This window comes from Pyrus communis, chromosome 12 (assembly GCF_963583255.1).
Source record: "Pyrus communis chromosome 12, drPyrComm1.1, whole genome shotgun sequence".
Taxonomy (NCBI): Eukaryota; Viridiplantae; Streptophyta; class Magnoliopsida; order Rosales; family Rosaceae; genus Pyrus; species Pyrus communis.
Window position 1 is genome coordinate 13,003,960 of NC_084814.1, and position 24,846 is coordinate 13,028,805.

At 37.2% G+C, this 24,846-nt stretch overlaps 1 protein-coding gene and 1 pseudogene across 1 annotated transcript; one reads left to right on the forward strand and one right to left on the reverse strand.

Annotated features, from left to right (window-relative positions):
* Positions 1-1,820: 1,820 nt before the first annotated feature.
* On the reverse strand, positions 1,821-4,247 carry LOC137711744 (subtilisin-like protease). Its single transcript, XM_068450999.1, has one exon. It carries the CDS (start codon positions 4,236-4,238, stop codon positions 1,962-1,964), a length of 2,277 nt encoding a protein of 758 aa, XP_068307100.1. The 5' UTR covers positions 4,239-4,247; the 3' UTR covers positions 1,821-1,961.
* A 10,011-nt stretch (positions 4,248-14,258) lies between these two features.
* On the forward strand, positions 14,259-17,159 carry LOC137710020 (subtilisin-like protease 3; annotated as a pseudogene).
* Positions 17,160-24,846: the final 7,687 nt, after the last annotated feature.

The following is a 24,846-nucleotide window of genomic DNA, read 5'->3' on the forward strand; positions in this document are numbered from 1 at the left end:
ACCACCCGTCGATCCCAGCCGCAACAGGGATTGGCAACACCAAACAGAAGCACGATCGGGAAATCACTCACACAATGTGGTGAGAAGCACCCTCAAACAGAGTACTAGTTAATAAATTTATTGAAATTTAATAAATTATTAAATTATTGCAATTATCACAAGGAGAGAAAAGAGTACTAGTTTATTAAATTATTGCAATTGCAGAGTACTTGTGATAATTTAATTTACAATTATTACAAGTACTCTCCTTGTGATAATTTACTAGTACTCTGCAATTGCAATAATTATTAAATTAATTGAAAATAATTTAATAATTTAATAATTATTACAAGTACTTGTACTCTGCAATTGTGATAATTTAATAATTTAATAATTATCACAATTGCAGAGTACTTGTACTAGTAATTAATTGAAAATAATTTAAATTATCACAATTGCAGAGTACTAGTAATTGTGATAATTTAATAATTATTGCAATTGCAGAGTACTTGTGATAATTTAATAATTATCACAAGGAATAATTAACTAGTACTTTGGATATTAGTTAATAAATTATGATATTAGTACTCTGCAATTGTGATAATTTAATTTACAATTATTACAAGTACTCTCCTTGTGATAATTTACTAGTACTCTGCAATTGCAATAATTATTAAATTAATTGAAAATAATTTAATAATTTAATAAATTCTCTCCTTGTGCTAATTGCAATTGCAATTATTAACTAGTACTCTGCAATTGCAATTTATTAACTAATAAATTTATTAACTATTATCCTAACTCTGCAATTGCAATAATTTATTGAAATTCAAAGAATAGATTTGAAAATATCCAATGGTAATTAATTAATTAACTAATAAATTTAAAATATAAAATTAAAACTAATAAATTATTAAAGAGGCTATGTTTAGCATCTTCGGTTGGAGATGACATATAAATATAGTCTGAGATTGATCATTTAAAAATAATTTTTTGCAGTACTATAATGCTAAACAGGGCTATGTTTAACCCTTTCGATTAAAAATGATCTCAGATTTATTTTGTATGAAATATATGGACCTCTTGCGAGGTTTATACGCCCCAACTAAGAGTTGTGCCAAATTTCCAATGTAGTTCTGTGATTATTGTTTTACTTCTTCAATATAGAATGTGCTTTTGCATTCTTATTGACTTTTATCGAGTCAACTTATACCAAAAAGAAAAGGTTCTATCTCGTTATTTTTATCTGATATGTATATTTGCAAGTCAAATATTATGAAGGGGAACTGTTATAAGTACTTTAAAAATTTCATTCTACACTCTTTGCAAGTATATTTTTCTTTTTAATTATAAAATATTTAAAGTGCAAAATATGATTTTTGGAATGTAAATAACAACTTTCTTACAAAAACCACTAATAGTTTAGTCAAAAAAGGTACAAAATACAAGGGTCTCTTCTAGCCACTAGCCACAAAAGACTCGGTTCGCTAAACATATAGCAGATTTGGATAAATCAAGCACCGTTGCAGAACCCAGTAGAATATATCTGAATAGCGTACAAATACAGAGCTTTCTCTAGTCACCGGCCACAGAAGAGTGTTCGTTAAAAACAAAATTAAAACTGCAAGTTCTTGACGCCAAAACGACTAACTCTGCAAGTAAGCTAATTATAAGTCCAATACCATGTGGTGAAATGAAAGCAATAATAGTAATTTCATGCAAAATCTAATACCGGTAAACCAATTCAGAAAATTTCTAGCACGAGTATTCAATTAGTTCGAACCTGTTTACTATTAAACTCTGACCAAGATAAAAAAAATATTTCTATCGCCGAGGCCCCCTCTTCCTTTATTGAAGTAAGTGCAAATGGTCTGATTCAAGATTTCCTAAGAATCAACTTAGTGAAATCTCATACTTTGTATATCCCGAAAAAGGATTCTTATTCTACCTAGACCAAAGCAAGATTTAATTTTCCTCGAGACTCAAAAGAGCACAGCTATAGGGCTAGTCACCTTATACTTATCAGAAACCCATCTCAAATATCCCTGACCAAATGATACACCTTCCTTCCCTGCACCCTTCTGTGCCGTGAACTTCACACGGTACGTAATGATCTGGTTGGCCTTCAGGAATCTAAGCTCCGGTGGACTCACATCCACATTCATCTTTTGTGGTGCTAAAATTTCCAGCTTGTAAGTAGAATTAGCCGGCCCGACATTCTTCACTGTCCTTGTGTAAAGCTGAGACCGAGTCTTGTTATTGGAACCTACTATGAGAGAAAAAGTAGGGTAATTTAGCTGTGCTTCTGATATTGATCCTACTTCTGAGCATTTTACTTTTTGTTGGGTGATGATCTGTATCTGTTTCTCTGTGTATTTCAAACCGCACAAGTAACGGATATAATCCTTCGGTTGTGTGTCGTATATGAGCCCGGGGTCATTTGCTTTTGTAGGGTTAACATGGCCTGCACCTATTGCAAAAATGTCTGCAGGCCTAAGTGTTTGATCAACTATGGACTTATCTCCGAGGTTATGTACATCTGCGGTTGTCATGATTGCGGATTTAATTGCAGCTGGAGACCAGTCGGGATGAAAACTCTTGAGCAAAGCGGCAATGCCACTTAGGTGAGGGCATGACATTGAAGTACCCGAAATTATGTTGAATGTTGCTTTAGACTTTATGGTTTTGTCCACTGGAACAGGCCATGCTGCTAGGATGCTAACACCAGGACCAATGATGTCCGGTTTCAAAATCCCAGGACTTGGAATGCTTGGTCCTCTTGATGAAAACGAAGCGACACTGGGAGCTTGCGAATCTCCAATAACAGTGCCTTTGAGTAAAATTGTGGCTGTTGGTTTGGAGGATGATTTTATATAAGACTTAATTTTCAACCCTGCGGCATAACTCACATGTGTTGCGGGAAGCACATGAGGGTCAGCTGATGTGCTATAGCCATCAATCTCTTGGTTCATGAGAATCATGGCAGCACCACCAGCTCTTTTCACTTCTGCCCCTTTGTCGACTCTTCCGCTCATTCCGCCTCTCTCGCACAGCACTATTTTCCCTCCAACATTTTCAAGCGTACCACGTTCGCAAGAGGGGGAAGAAGTGTTGCCAATTGTGCTTGCATACACAAGGGGTAACATTAATTTCGAATTTGAGCTAAAATTCTTAGGCTGGAAGAGAGATTCCCCATTGTATGCCTTCTTATTCCCAAGACGTGTCGTTGCTCTTATGCTTCTGTCAATAGTGCTGGCGCCGACGGTGAGAATCCATGGGGCCACATTTGATAAACTAGAATAGGAAGGACCAGAGTTTCCGGCAGAGCAACTCACAAAAATTCCCTTTTGCATTGCTCCGAATGCCCCAATTGCAATCCCATCTGTATAAAAAGGACCAGATGGACCCCCAACTGAAAGCGAGATCACATCCACGCCATCATCAACAGCAGCATCAAAGGCAGCCAAAATGTCACCCTCGAAGCAACCCAAAATTGAGCATACTTTGTAGATTGCCAAATGAGCATATGGCGCCATGCCAACAGCTGTGCCTTTGGCCATTTCAAACACTGCGGCGCGTTTCACAAAATTTCCACCAGCTGTGCTAGCTGTGTGTGTCCCGTGGCCTTCTCTGTCAAATGGAGGACCTCCTGCAGGTTGCCCGTCTACAAAACTTCTTGCACCAATAAGTTTGTTATTACATATTGCCCCATCAAACTCACATTTGCCTTTCCATTTAGCTGGAGGAGGAGGCACTCCTTTGTCACTAAATGAGGGATGATCGGGTGAAATCCCGGTATCCAAAACTCCAATGATCACACCTTTACCATAATTTGCTCCTTTCCAAAATCCCGATCCGTGCTGCAAACCCAAGAAGTTGGGACTATGAGTTGTGTGCAAAGGCAGAATAGTCTCCAGATGAGCAGAAACAAACCCTTGTTTCTTTTCCATTGCTTTCACTTCCTCTGGTGTTAGCTTTGCTGCAAATCCAGTTGCCACATTGTGGTATGCATGGACAATTCGCGTCTGCTTCGAGCTTTCAATCATATTTTCTGGCAAAAATGACCGATACCACCTCTCCAAGTCTTCATGAGACACTGCAGAAGGTTCCAGAGAAACCGGCGGCTTTTCTACCCAAACAATATAAGTTTGCATGCCATTTTGCTCCTCATCTGCAGCTACTAGTGATGGATTAAACACGAAAATGAAGCCAAGAAGATTAATAATCTGCAACACCATAGCAAACTTTTTGCCCTCCATCTTTTAATTCGATTGGGATGAACTCGAAAGAAGTGAAGATTTGTTTCAGTATACAATTCCAAACACCTAATGATGATGCAGTTTAAGCAAATGTGAAGTTTAACTTAATTAAGCTGTGATTTGATTGATTAACAGATTTCCAAATTAGGGTTATAAGCATATCACATGTGGCATAAGAGTACAATGCGGGAGTTTTGGAATATGCGAAGACTTGGTAATTGCTTGCTAATCCATATACAGTTAGAGCAATGCGGCGATAGACCTTGTGTTTGATTTTTTTTTAGTCAATTGGTTTGCCATTATTGTCACAAATTAACCTTCAATGATCCACTAATTAATATGAAATTGTTGTAGGCATATTTAACTGAATAATTATAAAGTGGGAGAGAGAGAGAGGCGCGACAAGCACGATAGAGAGAATTTGGTGAATTCTAAGGTATGTATCATTTCACCCCATTGCGCTTCAATTCATAGTAGTAAGGAAGGTAAATTCATTGTCCAATATGTATTGCAACTTAAATAGGATACTATCTAAAAGATATGATAAAATCTCATAAGAATTTCCTATAATTTACACAATCACATTCGTAAAGTAATTAGGACTGCAACACTCCTCATTGAGTGTGTAAATACTCAAACAAAATATGTAGTAGGTATTCAATGGTCAAGTAAGGTCAGTTGATGAAGTCATTGGTACAACGGGCATATGTGAGTCTCAAATTAACAAAAGGATGGATTGGTAGTAAAACTCACAAAACCTCGCTATGGTAAACAAGTTAAGGGAGAAAAACTCATAGACTATGGAGAAACTTGAGAAGTATGCATAATGACAAAACTAAACGTCCATGTACAGGACGAAAGTAGAAAAACCTCACAAGGGTATGACCAGTCCAAGATGGGTGCTTCATTCAACCTAGTTAGGTAGCAATAACCCAGTGAGAAAAATGCTCCTAAGGGAAAAGAGTGTTAAGATCAAGTGAATATAATTTTAGATACTCTCCCTGAGTTTGGCAAAACTTCCAAAAATGAGAACTACAAATAATTCAAATAAGATAATTTATTCCTTGGATGACTTTGACAATGACTTCATGAAGAGATCGGCCAGGTTGTCATGGGAACGGATTTACTTGACTTCAATGTTCTGATACTTTTGTTGCTGATGTGAAAAGAGGAATTTCGACAGATGTGTTTTTGGTGAAGATGTTTTTGGAACCCAATAACATTTTCTCTAAAAATTCTTTTAGTCATTTTAAAAGCACTTTTATACGAGCCTGAAAATGTTCCTTTATTCTTAATAATTTTGAGGTGTGTATTGTTGAATTCTGATTTAGCAACATATGCTTCCATTTTGCATATTACGTTACTCATGTAAAAGGTCACATTATTTCATGCTATGAGATGACTAGTATGAAGATAAAAAATAAATAAATAAATAAATTCAAAACGGCAGTTATACAATTTTCAGCAGTTAGAAAAAAGAGCAAAAAGACTAAAGACAAGAACTGTTAATTTCAAATATTCAAGCCAAGTTACACAGAGGAATATTAATGATCATTCGCATTACTTTTAAATATTTGATGATCATCATCAAGTCAGGCTATACAACGTTTATCTACAAATTCACAAAAAAAAAAAAAAAAAAAAAATGAAAAAAAAAAAACCTCTTGTATAAACGTAAACTCAATTGAATTACATATTGTGGATATATAAAATAACCACATTTCAGTACAAGAATGACATGTGGATGTTTAGTTCAGTATGACGGTTTTACCTTGACGTTGTGAACATACCACACCAGACCTCAAATGCCTGCCCTATAGGTTGTGGGTCTTTGGGACCACACACATATCAAGTGTCATTCAAACATGTGATATCACACTTCTACCACCGTGCCTTCTTCGGTCCAAGGAGGGACGAGTTGACTCTTCGGAGTCTTCCTTGGGTGTCTCGCGCTACGCCAACACTATTAACTACCAAAGACCTTTCAGGAACTTTGTGTAGTTGCCCACGGAGAATGGTTTGCATCACACTAGCAAAGTATAGTTTTCTCCCTTCTCTTAAACTATTCTCTGACATGTACATCAGAAGTCCTTTCTCTTTTTCTCAAGTGTTTGTCAATTAGACTAACGGTTTTCTTATTATTAGTGAAGCTTTGTCAATTCAACCTTGGACGAAATTTACATCCACTCATACTTACTTTGACGAAACACGAGGAAAGCATTTCAACTCCTTCAAGATTTATGTTGGAAAAATTAGGGTCTAATTGCTATATTAAATCACATAAAAATTTTAAGAAATAATTCATGCAATTATATATCAAAATTAATGCATACACATGAGTAACCAATGTTAAATGAACATGATATAATGGATTAGAAAAACCTAGAAAATACGGTTAAGACAAGTGTTGGACATTTTGTCCTTAAGACAAATTTACGCCCCACTATGGTGCTCATGGTTGATTGGTGCATGTCTCCCAAGATAAAACGACCACGTCCTTGTAATGGTAGAGCGCCAAATCACAAGGCTCTATGAACCACGATTGTGTTGAAAACTCTCATATGAAATCAATGAGACTTTCTAATATTTAATGCACTATATGTATGTATGATGAAAAGTTATTTTGTGATTATAGGGGGCTTTCCTATTTATAGAATGTAAGATACCTATTTGGAAAGCATGTGATTATTCATGAAGAGTCAAAAGTTGCAACTCTTCATTTGAGTAGACACATCTTTCTACCAAAAGGCTCCACTTATAATTTCCATTCAATTAATAAATTTAATATAATATTATTATTATTAAATTTTCCAACTATTTATACAAATATAAACGACAACTTTATTCTGAATTCAATTTTTACTGGCCAGTTTTTATTGATTTTTAGAGATTGTCATCTTCTAATTGCTGCCATATGAGATAATGGCATAGGTCGTAAATACCTGACGTGGGAATGTTCGTTGCTTACTTATGTGATACTGTTATGCTATTTTAAAAGCTTGTCACTTAATTACCAGTTAGTATTACGGCCTAGTAGTATTCCTCTTCACTTATAAGTGAGAAGTCTTAGGTTCAATTCTTGCCAAAAACGAATTTAAACCACATTATTACTAGTCTATTATAAGACATAGCTTACTATCTTGGCCCTCTTAATGTAAAGAATAACATTTGTTAAAAAAAAAAAAAAAAAGGGTTGTCACTCAATCAACATTATCAATTCTTCAACTAACTATTCAAATTTTATTTTCACTTTTAAGTTTATCTTATCTTGATAGGGCTAAGTTTTTGCTTTTCCAACTCTTTAGTAAACAATGATTAAAATATATCAAGCGACTCAATTTGCTAAATTGAAAATGATTGTTTGCCACTTTTTCAATTTGTTAATTATGTTGCTACTTTCGTTGAAGATGCTAGGGTAGGGATGACAACGAGGCGGATTGGGTTCGAATGTATCCCCATACCCGAACCTGTTTATTTTTGCCAAACTCGAAACTGTAGAATCCCCAAACGGGTTTTCTCTATAACCAAACCCGTCGGGTAATAGATTTTTCATTGGGGAACGGTTTTCCCCATTGTGATATTTATATATTTATATTATTAATTAAATAAAGAATTTTAAATAAAAACGATATTAAATAAATTGCTATTATTAATACAATTGATACAATGGATCTAACTGTTGTAGACCTAATTTACTAAACAATACAAAGGACAGAGAGAGAGAGGGGGTGCGACATCAGTAGAGAGAAAGAGAGAGATGTGTAATTGTGAGGTGTGAGTTGTCTTACCCCATTGTGTCTTTATTTATAGTAGTAAGAAAGGTAAATTCCTTACCCCAATAAGATTACAACTCTAATAGAATAATATCTAGTCTAAGACTGCAACACTCCCCCTCGAGTGTGTAAATACTCAAGTAAATGGCGCATCAGGTCTTCAGTGAAGTAGTAAGTACAATTGATGAACTTGTCGGCACAATGAGCGAATGCGTGTCTCAAATCAACAGAAGAATGCATAAAAGGTAAAACTCACAAAACCTCGCTATGGTAGTAAAACCCAAGGTGGGATAAAAACCCATAGACTAAGGAGAAAAGTGAGAAGTTGCATTAAGTCAAAATTTTACCTCTTCTGGACGCAAGTAGAAAAGTTCACAAGGGTATGACCAACCCAGGATGGGTACCTCTTCAAAATCTAGTTAGGTAGCAAAAACCCAGTGGGAAAAATGCTTTTAATCATAGGGAAAAAGAGTACATTAAGATCAAATGTGTATACTTCTGGATACTCCCCTTGAGTTTGACAAAACTTCTAAATGAGAACTACAAGCATTGCACATGAATAGTTAGGCATACCAATTCCTCGGACAAGCTTCTAGAAGGTTGACTTCTGCAGTGACGTCATGTAGAGGTCGGCAAGGTTGTCTAGGATCGGTTTGCATGACTTCAGTTTGTTGATGCTTTGTTGATGTGATGTAGACACAATATATCGTGAAGTGTGGCGAGTCTTGGAACGATTCAAAGATTTTGCAATTAAGGTCATATCGTGGACCTCCAAGATATTATGATATCCCTAACGGTAAAGACATAACCATTTGGCCGAATCTGTAGTACCTTCAAGGTAGAGGAAAAACATCTTTAATACCAATCTAGTGGCTGCATGTAGGCGCAATGCTGCATCTTTACTAATAGATCAACAGCGAATGAGATGTCATGTCTTAATCAATGGGCTAAGTACAAGAAAGCACAAAGTTGAACTTGGATATGGAACTTCGGATTCCATAACCTCTTCAAGGGTCTCATTTGCATATAGCATATGGAAGATCATAGGTATACTCAATGGTAACACCTTTGGGGTGTAGCTCAACTAGTAGACCAAATACCGTCTAAACAATGTTTGAACTGTCAAGGCATAAACAAGTTTTCCCAAGATCATTCATCTCAAATTCCATCTTTAGATGCAAGGCAGTTTTCTCAAGCTCTTCCAGAGTCTTAGTGAGATGCATGTCATTGATATAAACTGTAACTCTAGCAATTTGGAATAAGACCTCATAGTTTAACACCAAGGTCATTTATTCATATTCGTAACTGATCAAATAATTACTTGGACAAAAATACCACATCTGCCAGGTTGATTCAATCCGTAAATGAACACCTCAAACGAGTTAAGAGGGTGTTCTGTGGTTTGGAACTATTTAAACTAGTCCATGTAATTCTTCAGGAACTTACATGTCAATCTCCTTATCAATATCCCTATGGAGAAACACTAACCACATTTCATTATGCTGCAGTCAATCACAAGTTGTCTAAGAGAAACATTGCGCCATAAGGCGTGCATTACATCGCACTGTTTCATTCTTCTCATTACGCTTCATTTTCCACTAGTAGCACGACAGGGTAACCTTGGGCAGTGTAGGAACTATGGGTCCAAAATAAACTTTGGTAAGGAATTTAACTTGGATTGTGATTTCAGTTTTCTAACCAGTTCTTAGTTTTCCTTGTTCAACGTAACACAGTTTGATATCGCCTTTTTTCATTTAAGTCAATAGCTACCATATAAGTGAAAACATCATCGATGATAATCTCATTCCAATTCCATTATCTCATCCAAACTAGTATACTGAACCAAGAACTTCAAGTCTTAAGAGTAATCCGGATTAATTTTATGAGATGGAAATGATTGAGACATCAATTGAGTATGAATTCGTTTTGTGCCATGATCTTCCTCTTCTAGACATCATCGATGATAATCTCATTCCAATTCCATTATCTCATCCAAACTAGTATACTGGACCGAGAACTTCAAGTCTCAGGAGTAATCTGGATTAATATTATGAGATGGAAATGATTGAGACAGCGATTGAGTATCGATTCGTTTTGTGCCATTATCTTCCTCTTCTAGGGAAGTAAATCCTATGAACTGAATGATATGTCATGCTTCAGGCTGAGAATAATTGATTATCTATCCGCCGATGTACCGAACTGTCCAACATGGATGGCTAAACCATGCAACAAGGGCGGCATACCCTTCGGGGATGTTGACTCAACGTTCGTTAAGTACGCCTATCCTTGCAGGTATATTTACAACTAGTATATCATCTCGTCACTTTAGCTAGATTATAGGAATGCTTTTGGAGCAACATTCTAAAAGCTAGAATTCATCATACTTGCTTATCACAGTTGTGCTATACGGGGATCGAGATGAGACATAGTGGGCAACGTCCAAGCAAATTTACGTCGTTCTACAGGAACGTTGATGTTCTTATCTCCCCCTAATGGTGGGAAGACTATCTTATGGAAGTGACAATCCGTAAATGAGTAGTAAAGAGATCGCTTGCAATATTGGTACGTTATGTGAGGACCCATATTGGTACGTTACGGCAGTGCAACTTGGCACATGGAATGCACACCCAAAACGTGTAAGTACAAAACGTCAGGTTCGTACCCAATAATCAACTATAACGTCAAATAGGTTGGGTGGCAATGGGCCTCAAGGCGGACCAAAATAGCTATGTACAAGATTGCATAGCCCTAGGCAGAAACCAAAAGCTTGGTGCATTCACCAAGGTCCGGGCGATCAATTAAATTTCACTTTATGATCACTCTGCGAGGTTGTTTGGGGGTGAAAATGGGAATTCAATGTCTAATTATAAACCCAAAAGAAATGCAATACTTTATCAAAAACCTTCGATATAAACTCTCCGGCATTATCCAGTTTTCCAGACTTTATGGGATAATTAAGGTGGTGATCCCCTAAAATTAGCCAGGAGGTTTAGCAACAATGTGCGTAGACAAACATGTGATCAGTTTGTCGATTCATCAACCAAAACCATAAAGTAATTATATGGTCTGCATTTCGATTGGATTAGTCCACATATATTCCCTTAAATCCACAGTGAAAAAGAGTGATTTCATATCTATGTGAGGGATGATATGGAAAATCAAATTCCCTAATGAGCGGGCTTGTCAAAGTGTGCTTGTAAGCACAAGATCTTTACTTCGGGTAAAGAGATGCATTGTAGCATCATTGTTCGACCTAAGTGTCCTAAAAAGTTGTGCCAAGGCAAGTACATTCTCGAATCACCAGGCTTTAGCTCGGCCACATGTGGCGCATCCCAGTTGGGAGGCAGCTCATTGACCCCAAAATATAGCTTCTGACTTTGAATTTTGGAGGTGGTGCAAAGATATTCCACTCTATTTTCTTTAGTGGTTTCATTCATGATCATTGTTCTTTCGAATATCCTTAAAACTCAACGACGTTCTTCAGGAACATGGAGAATATAAGGTCTCGTAAATGGTAATTCAATACCATTCATACAATGAGGAGAGTGGCAATGATCTTAATCAGGTTGGATAAACCTAAAGTCGTTGTTAGAGATGTGATTTAGGTATAAAGTTAGCATGTGTAGTATCACATTCATCCAGACAACTAACTTTCCCACATTCGTACCTAATCACGTGTTTAATTGAATTCGGTCGCATGTATTAGAATTCAATTAGCTCATATTCAAGGACAATATCGATAACATTATCCATAACTAAAACAAGCACCAAATGTGAATCCAAGAACATCGAAGAGTTACTAAGGGGATTTGGCCAACAAGGTCATTCATGTCTACATTCTACTCTTCCAACGATGTTCAGTGGAGCAAAATTAGTCTTACATTTTGACTACGAGAATGGTACTCCTCAACAACATTGGTAGGGGCATGAACAGATGCATAACCAATTATCTATTACATTAAGACGGAAGTAGATTATGCAAGGTTGAGGTTCAAAAATATGATCCCTTATTCTTGAAGTTTTAGGTCTTAGGTGCTAAGGATCATGTTTTGGGCATGATGCCACACCCATGCCTTGATTTTGCCATACATTGTGAAAACAAACTCTTAAATTGGATTGTGTGAGAGTGAGAGGAGCATATTTAGGCGACTTGGCTAGCTTATTCTTGTGCATTTGTGTTATTATTTCTTAGTTAAGGTAGTATTTCAACTCATTTTCGTGTGTTTGTAGGTTCAAAGGGTTAAAGTACCAAGAAAGTGCATTTTGGAGCAGTTTTGGGCACTAATGGATAGGTTGTATATGGGCCAACATGGATGGACGAATTTGGAGTTCAAAAGGCTAGAAATCTGATGAGAAGATGAAGGAACTAAACTCAAGACAAAGTGGATAAGGAATTAGCTCAAAAGAGGAAACATTACCCAAAACCTTATCCAACATTATCCAAAACCTTATCTTATCTTATCCTATCCTAATCTTATCATGCCTTAATCCTAGCTGCAAGGGGACCTAAATAGATATTTTTAGAACCTATTTCTAGAAGCATTCTCTTCTAGAAGTCCCAAATCAGCCACAAAGCACATTATTTCTAGAAACCCTACAAAGGTGGCACCTATTCCCTTCTAGAAGGCCTTGCCTTGCTTTGCAAGCCATTCCCTCTTTCCCTCCAATATGTGTCGCATCCCTCTAGGCCCTATCCCTTATGGATTCTGATTTATAGGGCCTCATTACTTGTGGATTTGGGTTACACAAATCCTTTTATGAAACTAATTGGGCCAAACCCTCTCCTAAGTGGATTTAACTCACTTATGCCGAACTATATAATCATATTTTCAGCCACAAATTCGTATGAACCCCTTATGCCATTCAGAAAATCCTTGCCGCAAGCCATAAACACCATTCTCCATCATTCATTCAATCCACACACTTCCATACACAATCTGCCGCACCCTTCCACCCTAATCAGCCATCATTCATCATCCTAAGCAAGAATACATCGTTCATAACCCCCAAAACAACCACCCACACCTTGTGCCGCAGCAAGGAAGAAGGAGGAAAGCCCTTCGACGTGCATGCCATTCGACTTGGAGTTGCTGGACATTTTAGGTGTAATCTTTCTTGTGTTTTTCAATGTTTAAATTCAAGAATCCTTGTTTTGTGAGTATGAGGAACTAATCCCCTCTTAGCTAGGGGGAATTTCGAAACCATGGCCATATTTGCATTATGATTTGATTACTTTCAGTTGTGATTTCATGAATTGAGAATTCAATTTACTTATCTATTTGAATTAAAACTTGTTTATGTATGTGGGTTAAGAGTGCACACTTAATTTGCATGCATAAATTTGATGCTAGGATATAAGGGATCTTCACCTAATCATTGTGAACTTATATACAAGAGTAGTAAAGGTTGTTAGTTACAATCATGTTAAGTAAATTCTTGGCATAAGTATCATGCACTTTCATAGTTACGAATGCCTCGTCAACACTTATGATTTTCATAGAATTTAATGATCTTTGATTGCTTCTCTATTATGCGCTTTCATGTAGAGAACTTTTGAGGAATGATTTGATTGCAATGCGCTAATTCCATTCAATTCAATGACTTAAGGAAAATCTGAGGGTTAATTTAAGTGTACCTAATTAACTTGGGGTGTTGAAGTTAATGATTCATTGAAAAGGCAACTGGAGATTGTTTTGTATGCAAGTATGTCATGTGTGGAGAAAGACCTCCTAGCTAGCCCATCATTCATCTATTTCCACCAAATTCGTGCAAATCTGCCTAGTTCTAGTTTTTATTTTGTTTACTTTATTTTCGCCCAAAACCAAATCCCCCTTTATTTTAGAGTGTTTAACTAGTTAGAATCTGTTTTAGATTGTGTTTTCAAGTGTTTTGAATCAAGTTAGAACCAAAATTCGTCCAAAATTGTGTTTAGAGTCAAATCTGCCTAGTTTGTGTTTTTAGGCAGTTTTGAGTGTTTTTAGCTTATTTTGAGTCTTGTGAACTTGTTTTGAGTCTTTTAAGTTGAGTTAAGTGTTTTAAAGGTTAGTTTTATCTATTTGAGTCAGTTTAAAGTGTTTAGCAATCCCTCCTAATCCCCGGTTTAAGAACGATCCCTACTTATATATATATATATATATATATATATATACTACAATTGTCAAAAGATGGTTTAATTTGTGTGTTAAGTTAATTTTCGCATCAAATTTTGGCGCCGTTGCCGGGGGGAGCTTTAGTGGACAAAACACCCATGGCTGTCAAGACTCTCATTGCCAACCGAGCTTTAAATGCTCAACAATATGAAGGCGTTGGTCAACGGGACATACCACGGCAGCAACAAGTTAATGAGGTAAGTGCTATTTCCGAACTTCAAAATCAAATGGCTAATCTTACTTCTCTTCTTTCGCGGGTGGTTGAAATACCAAAGGTACAAAGTGTGGTTGTTTGTAGCGTGTGCTCCATAAATGGACATCTCACGGATAAGTGCCCGCAATTGATCGAGAACGGAGGGTGGGAATTTGCCAATGCCGTGGGTTATGGGAGCCAAAACCAACCAAGGAGTGATCCTTTCTCTAATACATACAATCCCGGTTGGAAAGATCATCCAAATTTCAAATGGAGGGAGCCCCAACAACCCTAACACCAAAGCGCATTTAGGCAGCAACCTCCAGGATTCTACCAAAGGCCGTATGCACCCACACAACCCCAAGCACAACTTGCCCAATCCAAATCAGGTTCGTCCATAGATAACGATCAAAATTTTCAATTACTAACTTCTATGGCGCAGGGAATGCAAAATAGGGACAAAAAGGTTGACTCCTTTTTCAGAATAACATTTTTGTACCTTTAATATATGTACCTAGGATTTAGAGGATTACGGGGACCGTGACGCCACTTTATGTGCTTGGTTAATAAGATTTTGTTGCTTAATCCTTGCAAACAAGAGAAAATGGCGCCATGAAACATGTGATAACCATCATTATTGATGCTTAATCCTTCCATATACCCACATTATTATTGATGGATCGTTAAGGTTTTAACAAGAATGATAAACCAGGTGGCAACGCACAATGCAAGAACATCCTCCAAATTTAATCCAATCAAATTAATCTATCTAGTCACATGCATAAGCTATAGAGAAATAGATAGTGGCAGAAAGAGAAGAGCAGTGAGAAGCTGTTCTGTATTATGAATAAATTCGTTGATAATCTGTTTATCATATTGATACAAGATATATACAAGCCTATAGTTGACTTTATAAAGCATAAAAGCTAACTAATAACTCTTGATTATTTACATAAACCAATATGGAGAGAATGAAGGGATCACGGTTTGACAGCAGATGTGTTGGAGAGATTTGAGGTGGATTCAATACTCTTGTCGTCCCCCCCTGAAGCAAAACAAAAGAAAGTGTAGATTAAGCTTGGAAGCAAGGAAAGAGAACCGATCGTGTGAAATTCCTTTGGTGAAGATATTAGCGATTTGGTGATGAAAGGAGATGTGTCAAGTTTGAAGGACATTGTGGGGGAGAAGCTTTCGAACAAAGTGGTAGTCAATCTCTATGTGACGAGTACGTGCATGAAAAACAGGATTGGCTACCATGTGAAGGGCATAGACATTGTCGACAAAAATGCAAGGTGGAGTACGAAGAGGAGAAAAATAGCCTCTAAATTTACATTGTTTTTCTCAAAAAGCCCGTCTCCTCGAAATTTTCTGTAGAACCAGATTTTGACGGTATCAGTCATTTTTGCCTGAAACTATTGCAAACTCAAACCAGCAGAAGATCGTTCATACATACCGCACTGTGGTCACTGGATTTGCAGCTAAACTGACACTAGAGGATGTGAAAGCAATGGAAACCAAAGAAGGGTTTTTGTCGGCTCATCCCCAGAAAAACGTTTCTTTGCTAACTACTCATAGTCCTGACTTCTTGGGGTTACACCAAGGATATGGACTATGGAAACGAGCAAACTATGGTGAAGGTATGATAATAGAGCACTTGGATACTGGCATTGGACTCGATCATCCTTCATTCAGTGACGAAGGAGTATCCACTCCTCCAGCTAAATGGAAGAGCAAGTGCGACTTCAATTGAACAATGTGCAACAACAAGCTTATTGGTGCACAAAATTTTTTGGGTGCAGAAGAAGGGAATATTACCGGAATACCATTTGATTAACATGGACATGGGACCCATACTTCTAACACTGCTGCTGGAAATTTTGTGCAAGGCACTAGTGTGTTTGGAGACCCGAAGGCATGGCACCTTATGCTTATTTGGCAATGTACAAAGTCTGCTACGGGCCTGGTTGTAGTGAAGCTGATACGTTAGCTGGTCTTGATGCTGCTGTTAAAGATGGCATAGACGTGCTCTCCCTCTCACTTGGAGGTTTCTCATTATCGTTCTACGATGATGTGATTGTAATCGATGCAATTGCAGCAATTAAAAAAGGAATATTTTTCAACTGTGCAGCTAGAAATTCTGGACCTTTCCATGAATTTTATCAAATGAGGCCCATGGATTCTCACAGTTGGAGCAAGCACCATTGACAAAAAACTAAAATTGAAAGATGAGAAGCTCAAAACCTATGGCACTATTATAGAGATACGCTTGCTCCCAAGGTCGCTCACTTTTCATCAAGAGGACCAAGCATTCCAAGCCCTGGAATTTTGAAACTCGACATCATTGCAGCCGGCTTGGACATCCTAGCAGCATGGCCTGAATTAATAGACAATGCCATAGTTCCTAATCCTAAGGCAACATTTAACATAATTTATGGTACCTCAATGGCAACTCCTCACCTAAGTGGTATTGAGCTCTGATCAAGAAATCACACCCTGACTGGTCTCCAGCTGCTATTCAATATGCCATCATGACAGCCACTGATGTACTAAACCTCGCAGGCACGCCCATCATTGATCAAAGGTTAAACCCGTGGACGTCTTTGCAACCGGTGGAGGCCATGTCAACCCTGCAAAGGCAAATGACCCGGGGTTCATCTTCGACATAAAACCAGAGGATTACTTTCCTTACTTGTGCGGTTTGAATTACAATGAAACAAAAATTATGATCATCACCCAACAGATAGTAAAATGCTCGGAAGTCGGACTAAACAAGGCTGTAGATCGTTGCAAGTTATTAATTTGTTAAGTGAGCATGACAGTGGGCACATACCATTTAAATATTCAACAAATATATGTACCATGTATGTGTATGTGGGATGTGTGACACAATAAACATAACTTGGACATAAGATACTTTTTGGCTGGAAAAACCCACTTCTGGGTTAAAAAACCCTGGATTTTCCACTGAGTCCAATCCACCAGTGTAAACAAAGGTTCAGACAAATACCACATAAGCTCAATTCCTTGATCCCTATCTAAGGAGCAGCTTTACGTTTGTGCAACCTTGCCTTACACGAGATGGACTCATTCGGTCTTCATGAAGTAGCAGTTCCTCTTAAGCTCATCACCTTGTGGCACCGAGATCAGCACGATCAATGATGTGATATGATTTTATGACATGCACATGAAATCTGGATTCAATTGACCAGTCAGATTCTCCAGTCAAATAGTTGAAGGAAGAATCTAACTTGAATCCAAAAGCTTGGTCTAAAACTAAATTTAAAGCTTAAAACCAGACCAAGACATAAATGAAAAACCTTAAAATAATGCAACCCTAATAGACAATGATTGAGCATTTATTGCATGAGGAAGGTTTGGTAGTTAGGGTTCATAAATGGAGAAGATGCAAGCTTAAAGCTTTTAAGGTAACTCTCCTTCTCTCTCTCTAAAACTAAGTTCTAAACCCTGAAGAACAATCTCCCCTTAAAGTAAATATACCCAAGGAAATCAGATTTTCAGTCAACCAACTTGTCCTAATAACACTTGTCGGCTGCAAAAGAGATCTAGGCAAATCAATGGCCAGAAACTGACTACCATTAGAAAGGTGTCAGTCAGCCCATGTGGGTTGCCTTAATCTGTGTGTCTAGACAGCTAGAAGTCAGCCCCCAAAACTGACTAGACAATCAAACTAAACATAATGCAACACAAATAGAAATATGAAATGCACGTGTATGAACAAACCTTTGAGTTCAAATGTACCACTTCTTGTACATTCACTCCAACAACAACAACCCATAATTTGAGTATATTCTAAAGCTAGATTGGGCATGTGTGATGGTTCAATTACAATATTTGACAAGGAAAGCAAAACACTTAAAGCTAGACTTTACAACCTCCCCCTTTTGGCTTTCCTTGACAAAATATCCTTAGCCTATAACTAATTTCACTCAAAACCAACACTCAAGAGAACATCAAGCAACAAAAGAAGACCAAATAACGACTTTTGCAAAAGAACAATTCTTGACAAGAACAAGTGACATTTATTATGGGTATAGGTTTGCAAGATATGAAGTACAACGAAATTTTTCTTTCACATTTTGTCATGGTAAGACAAAGAAATGGTGGAAATCACACATAAGAGTCAAATTTGTTGCACAAACACATGATAAGAACCACATGAGCACAACGGTTAAAGAAATTGCAATAGATCATATGGATATGCCCAAGCAAATTGAAGCCACAAATAGATTAGGAACAAGTAAGCACAAAAAGATGCATGCGTTGTTAATTGAACTCCCCCATAATGACAACTCCCCCAGAAATGATGCTTGTAATATAAACATATTCTTGTCCAAGATTACCACATAGAAGTAAAGATTTGCACCAAGAGAAAAACAACAACATAACGACTAGATGAGAATGAACTACCATGTAGCATGGATATCTATGCTTCCAAGAGATATGAAATTTGAAGAACACAAAAAGTAAACATGCAATGAAGTTCTCAATGGACAAATCATCAAAGGCATACACAAAACATTAATAATGAGATTAACACAAGCTCATAATCCAGCAGTGATCTGTCAATGTATGGGAGAAAGGATGTTGGATAACCATCTTAAAATCATAGAACCAAGCATTTAATCTCAAAAGCATTTTCAAGGTTAACCAAGCTTTTAATAATCTATTAACCTTAAGAGACAACACTTCCTACATAATATGGGCAATGGGCAAGACTCGCAAAAAGCAAGGCAAAAGCCTTGAAGGAAAAACCAACTTTGGTGAGAAACTTTGAGTGAGGCACCAATTTGAGAAGTGCTAAGGTCATTTAAATGAAGGTGAAATTTTAATGAATCACCATTGAAATTTGAGAGAATTGCATACATGACCTACGAAGGGGGATCTTGAGGCACTACTCATGACATTGCATGGAAGGCTAAATGAGGGGATTTTCCCATTTGATAATATACACTTTCTTTTAAAGATACCTCTTTCATAAAACACTTTCCCATTTGTTTTTTGTTTTTTTTGTTTTGTTTTGATTTTGGGGAGAGGAGAACAAGAAGAGAATTCACACAGGGAGCCAATTCATACAAGATGTGACAGTTCCGGGAGCCAATTCATACAACCAATCTTTAGCTTTATCCATTAGAGAGAATGGAAAAGCTTTCATCTTCAAGATGCTTCCATCGACATTCACCGGGGTCATGCTCGAACAAACAACTTCGAACTCCTTTAAGTGTTTGTTTGGATCCTCCATGGACAGCCCATGGTACTTGGGAATGTGATGTAACAAACTTGACTTCAATTTGAACTCGGCAATCTTATCTGGAGCCGCCCTAGGATATTGAATACACAGGGGTGCGGCATTGTCCAATCCCGAAGCGGAAAGCTCCTTGATTGTTAGGTTGTCCGCTGCCATGTCTACTTCACCCACTCTTGCCGTGAGTTCCTCTTCTTCAAATTCAGAAACGGACTCGGAACTTTCACTTGATTCGCTAGGTTCTGGATTCTTTCTCTTTCGTCTCAACTCTCGCTCGAAATCGTCGTCAAAGTCCAAGATATGTTCACGAATCGGATGAGAACTCCGAGTCATAAACTAGTACCTAAAACAAGAAACAAAACAAGATTAAGAATATGGAATAAAATAAAACAAACGAAAATAAAACAATCCAAGGGATTAGCAAAGTTGCTAATCCCCGGCAACGGCGCCAAAATTTGATGTGAGAATTATACGCACACAAATTAAACCCTCTTTTTATCAATTGTAGTGAAGAATGTAAGTAGGGATCGTTCTGGACCGGGGATTAGGAGGGATTGTTAATCACTTGGATTTGACTCAAAAGCGTAAAAACACAATATAAAACACCAAACTAGACCCAAAGAATGCAAAACTAAAGTTTAAAACACTTAGACAAACCAAAAGACTCAAAACAGCAAGAAAACACTCAAAACTGCCTTAAAACTACTTTCTGAGCAGTTTTGAGCACTAGAGAAGAATTTGGACGAAAATAGTTATAACTTGACTCAAGATACTTTAAAAACACAACTAAATTGATTTCTAACTAATTTGACACTCCAAGTAAAGGGGGATTTTGATTTTGACGAATTTGAAAACAAAACTTAAAACTTTGTAAAACGAACAGATTTTAAAACGAATTTGGATTTAATGAATGGAATGAAGGCTAGCTAAGGGGTTCATCTCCACACATGCCATACTTGCACACAAAACGATTTCTAATTGCTTTTCAATAAACCATGAATTCTCAATGCCCCAGATTAACCGTGAATTGCACTAATTAACCCTCAGATTTTCCTAACGTTATTGAATTGGATGATTGCATACGACAACCCAAAGCATTCCCCACAAGTTCCCTACATGAATTGCATAATAGAGATACAAGCAAGAATCATTAAGTTCTTTGAAAACCATAAGCATTGACGAAGCACTCGTTACTATGAATTGCATGAAACTTATGCCAAGAATTTACTTAACGCAATTGAGATCATCAACTTTTACTACTTGTGAATATAAGTTTGTAACGATTAGGTGAAACTTTCTTATATCCTAGCATTAGATTTACGCATGATAATTAAGCGTGCACTCTCAACCAACACACACAAATCAGTTTAATTCAAATAGATAAGTGAATTGAATTCACAACTTATGAAACACAATTAGAGGTAATCAAATCATATAGCAAGCATGATCATGGTTTCGAATCCCCCCCTAGCCAAGGGGCGTTTAGTTCCTCATACGTACAAGACAAAGAGAAGTAAATTTAACCATTGAAATCAAAGGAGAGGAAACACCTAAAAACTCCAGCAACTCGAACTTGAATTGCATGAACGTCCAAGCCTTCTTCTCCTCCTCTTTGTTGCGGCACAAGGTCTAAGGACAGGTTTTGGGTGGTATTTGTATGGAGGAATGGATGTGTGATGGTAGGGTAGTGTTTAGGAGGGATGGGGAGTGCGGCAAGGTGGGAAAATATGGAGAATGGTGAAGGATGGTTGCGGCAAAGGGTTGGGAATGTATTTCTGGCGAATTTCTGAATGTGGAGGAGTGAATCATGATCAATTGGTGCGGCAAGGGGGTCTATTTATAGTGCAAAATCCCTCTCAATCAGCAAGGAAAAGGACTAAGTATTTGAAGATGACAAGGAAATCAAAACCCATCAGGAATAAGCCATCTAGAAGGTAGGAAACCCCAAAGGAAAAGGAATAGAGGCGCCAGATTTTTAGGGTTCTAGAAACAAAGTGTTTTGTGGCAGAAATTGGCACTTCTAGAAGGATTTGGGGCGCTACCTTTGTAGGAGATAAGATAAGGTTTCTAGAATCATGATTTAAGTGCCAGCTTTGTAGGGAAAAAGAGATAAGGGTGCGGCACCTTCTTAGGGATAATGTTAGGGCTTCTAGAAAGCCTAAAAACTAAGGGGAGTTGGATAAAACCATCGGCAAAGATAGGATAGGGCATCTAAGGCTTCTAGAAACCCTCCAAGATAAGGTAAAGTGCATGGCATCCCTATAGGATTAGGATAAGGTGTCCTAAAGTGTTTAGGACTCCTCTTTGTGGCTGAAAACCTTGTGCATTAGGATTAGGAAAGCTAATCCTTCTTCATCTTGGAATTCTTCTCCTTCTTGGACTTGGAAAACTTCTTTGTTGCTGCAACTTGAGGCCATTGGGATTTAACTTTCCTACTTCAAGTAGGAAACCTTGTTTGAGTAGGAAACTTTGTTCTTCTAGGAAGCCTAATTCAACTAGGAAACCCATTTTAACTAGGAATCCTAATTCAACTAGGAAACCATCTTCCATTAGGGACTTTCCTACTTCAACTAGGAAACCTTGCTTAAGTAGGAATCATCATCTTCAAGTCTTCAATTTCGTCCATCCTCTTGGCTCCAAGCATATGATATCCATCCCAAGCTCTAATTTGCTCCAAAAGACTCCAAAATGCATCCTTTTGCATACTTTGCCCTTAAATCCTGAAAATACATAAAACTAGCTTAAAAGACTACTTTACTAAGGAAAAACACTATAAATGCACAAGAACAAGCTAAACTAAGGTGCATAAATATGCCCCTATCAATTAACCAAAGAGCATATCAAACTTCCACCCATATTTGTAACTTTCTTTAACAGTCATGCAATTAAAAACCAAATCCTCATCATTGTGTTGGAAGGTACCCTAAGACACAAACAAGCAATAAAAATGAATATTTTTTTTGGTATTTCTCAAACTTTTTCAATTTTTTTTCAATTTTTTTTCAATTTTTTATATGACAGTGAATAACAGTATTAGTAGTGATAGGTGGTGAAATTCGAAAATAAATCATGAAAAACAATCTATTTACCCCCCCCACCCCCACACTTAAACATAACATTGTCCTCAATGTTTCAAAAATAAACTTAAACAAGAAAGCAACAGCAGATAACTAACAAACATGAGAATCATAGCAAAGTAAAAACAATAAAGAGAAGAGTAAAAGAGAGCAAATCTGGTTGTAGGAGCCGAAATTTCCATTGTCTCTTTATTCGAACATATGGGTTGCCTCCCATAAAGCGCTTGCTTTAACGTCTTCCAGCCAGACGATAACTCCATTTAAGCTGCACTAGGACCAACGGCATGGAGGGCTACATCCTCCATGACATGCTCCTTAAAACTTCCATACATTGGATCTATGAACAGAAGGGCATAGTGATCCTTCCTGATTGTGGCGTTGAGCTTCCTAAAGTTAATGTAAACTCTCCCACCAGCTTGGATTTGATTGGGCACCTGAACCAAAGAAGGTAACAACCTATTAGTTGAAATGGGAATTGGAATTGGAATAGGTGGCTCATTGATGTACTGCGATAAAGACTGAAAATCAGTAGCACTGTCAACAATTTCAGAGGTGGTGTTCTCGGCCTTGGGTGCTTTGAGGACAGTGACTTGTCCCATATGATCCACTCCAATTCCCTTTTCAATGGTGGTTCTAAATACATCCTTCTTGATAGTTGCTGAACGTTCTTACCCTATATTTTTAATCACATTAATGGCAAAGCAAGAATGAACATCATTAGCATACTTAACAGATTCAGAAACATTAAAATTAATCATATCACCATCAAACTCTATAGTTAACGCTCCATTGGACACATCAATCTTGGTTTGGGCTGGTTTCATGAAAGGTTTTCCAAGTAAGATTGGCAATGGTGTAGAGTGGGCTAAATCCTCCATCTCAAGCATATAAAAATCTACTGGAAAAATCAAATGGTCTACCTGCACCAAAAAATCTTCCAAAACTCTTTTCGGATATGCATTAGATCGATCAGCCAATTGAATAATGACACCATCATTTTTAAGCTCTCCTAGATTCATAGATGCATAAACAGAATATGGCATGACATTAATGGAGGCACCTAAATCTAGCATAGCATGTTCAAACCTTGTATTACCAATAACACAAGGGATAGTAAAACTACCTGCATCTTTGATGTGTTATATAATAGCACTCAGATTAAACCCTCGTGTTGACAATTGTAGTAAAGATGCAAGTAGGGACCGTTCTAGGCCGGGGATTAGGAGGGATTGCTAATCTACTTAAAACTGAATCAAAATCATAAAACTAGTCTTGAAAACATTTAACTAGACTCAAAGAACTCATAACAGCACTAAACAATCAAAAAGACTTAAAACAGACTCTAGGACTTACTTTGGACGAATTCTAACTTTAACTTGACTAAAAATACTTTAAAAACACAATTTGGACATATTCTAGCTAATTTGATACAACAAAGTAAAGGGGGATTGGGTTTTTGACGAATTTAAACTAAAAACAAACAAATTTAAAGACTTAAACAACTTTGGACGAATGTAGGGAAAATTATGGGTGAATGGCTAGCTAGAAGGTCCTTCTCCACACATGATACACTTGCATACAAATTGATTTCCAGTTGCTTTATCAATAAACCTTGAACCTCAACACCCCTGATTAACCGTGACATAACTAATTAACCCTCAGATTTTTCTTAAGTCATTGAATTGGATAGACAACGTATCGGCAACCAAATTATTCTTCCCAAGTTCCTTACATGAACTTCATAATAGAGACATAAGCAAAGATCATTAAGCTTTGTGAAAATCATAAGCATTGACAAGGCATTCGTAACTATGATATCATGATACTCATGCCAGGAATTTAACTTAACATAATTGTGACCAGCAACCTTTACTACTTGTGAATATAAGTTTGTAACGATTATGTGAAACTCCCTTATATTCTAGCATCAAATTGATGCATGCAAACTAAGTAGGCCTCCTTAATCAACATACAAGAATAAGTTCTTAATCAAATAGTTAAGTAAATTGCATTCACAATTTATGAAATCACAACTGGAATTAATCAATTCATATTGCAAATATAATCATGGTTTCAAAGTCTCCTCTAGCTAAAACAGGTTTAGCCTCTCATGTTCACATCAAAACAAAGAGAATTTAAATTAAACATTGAAA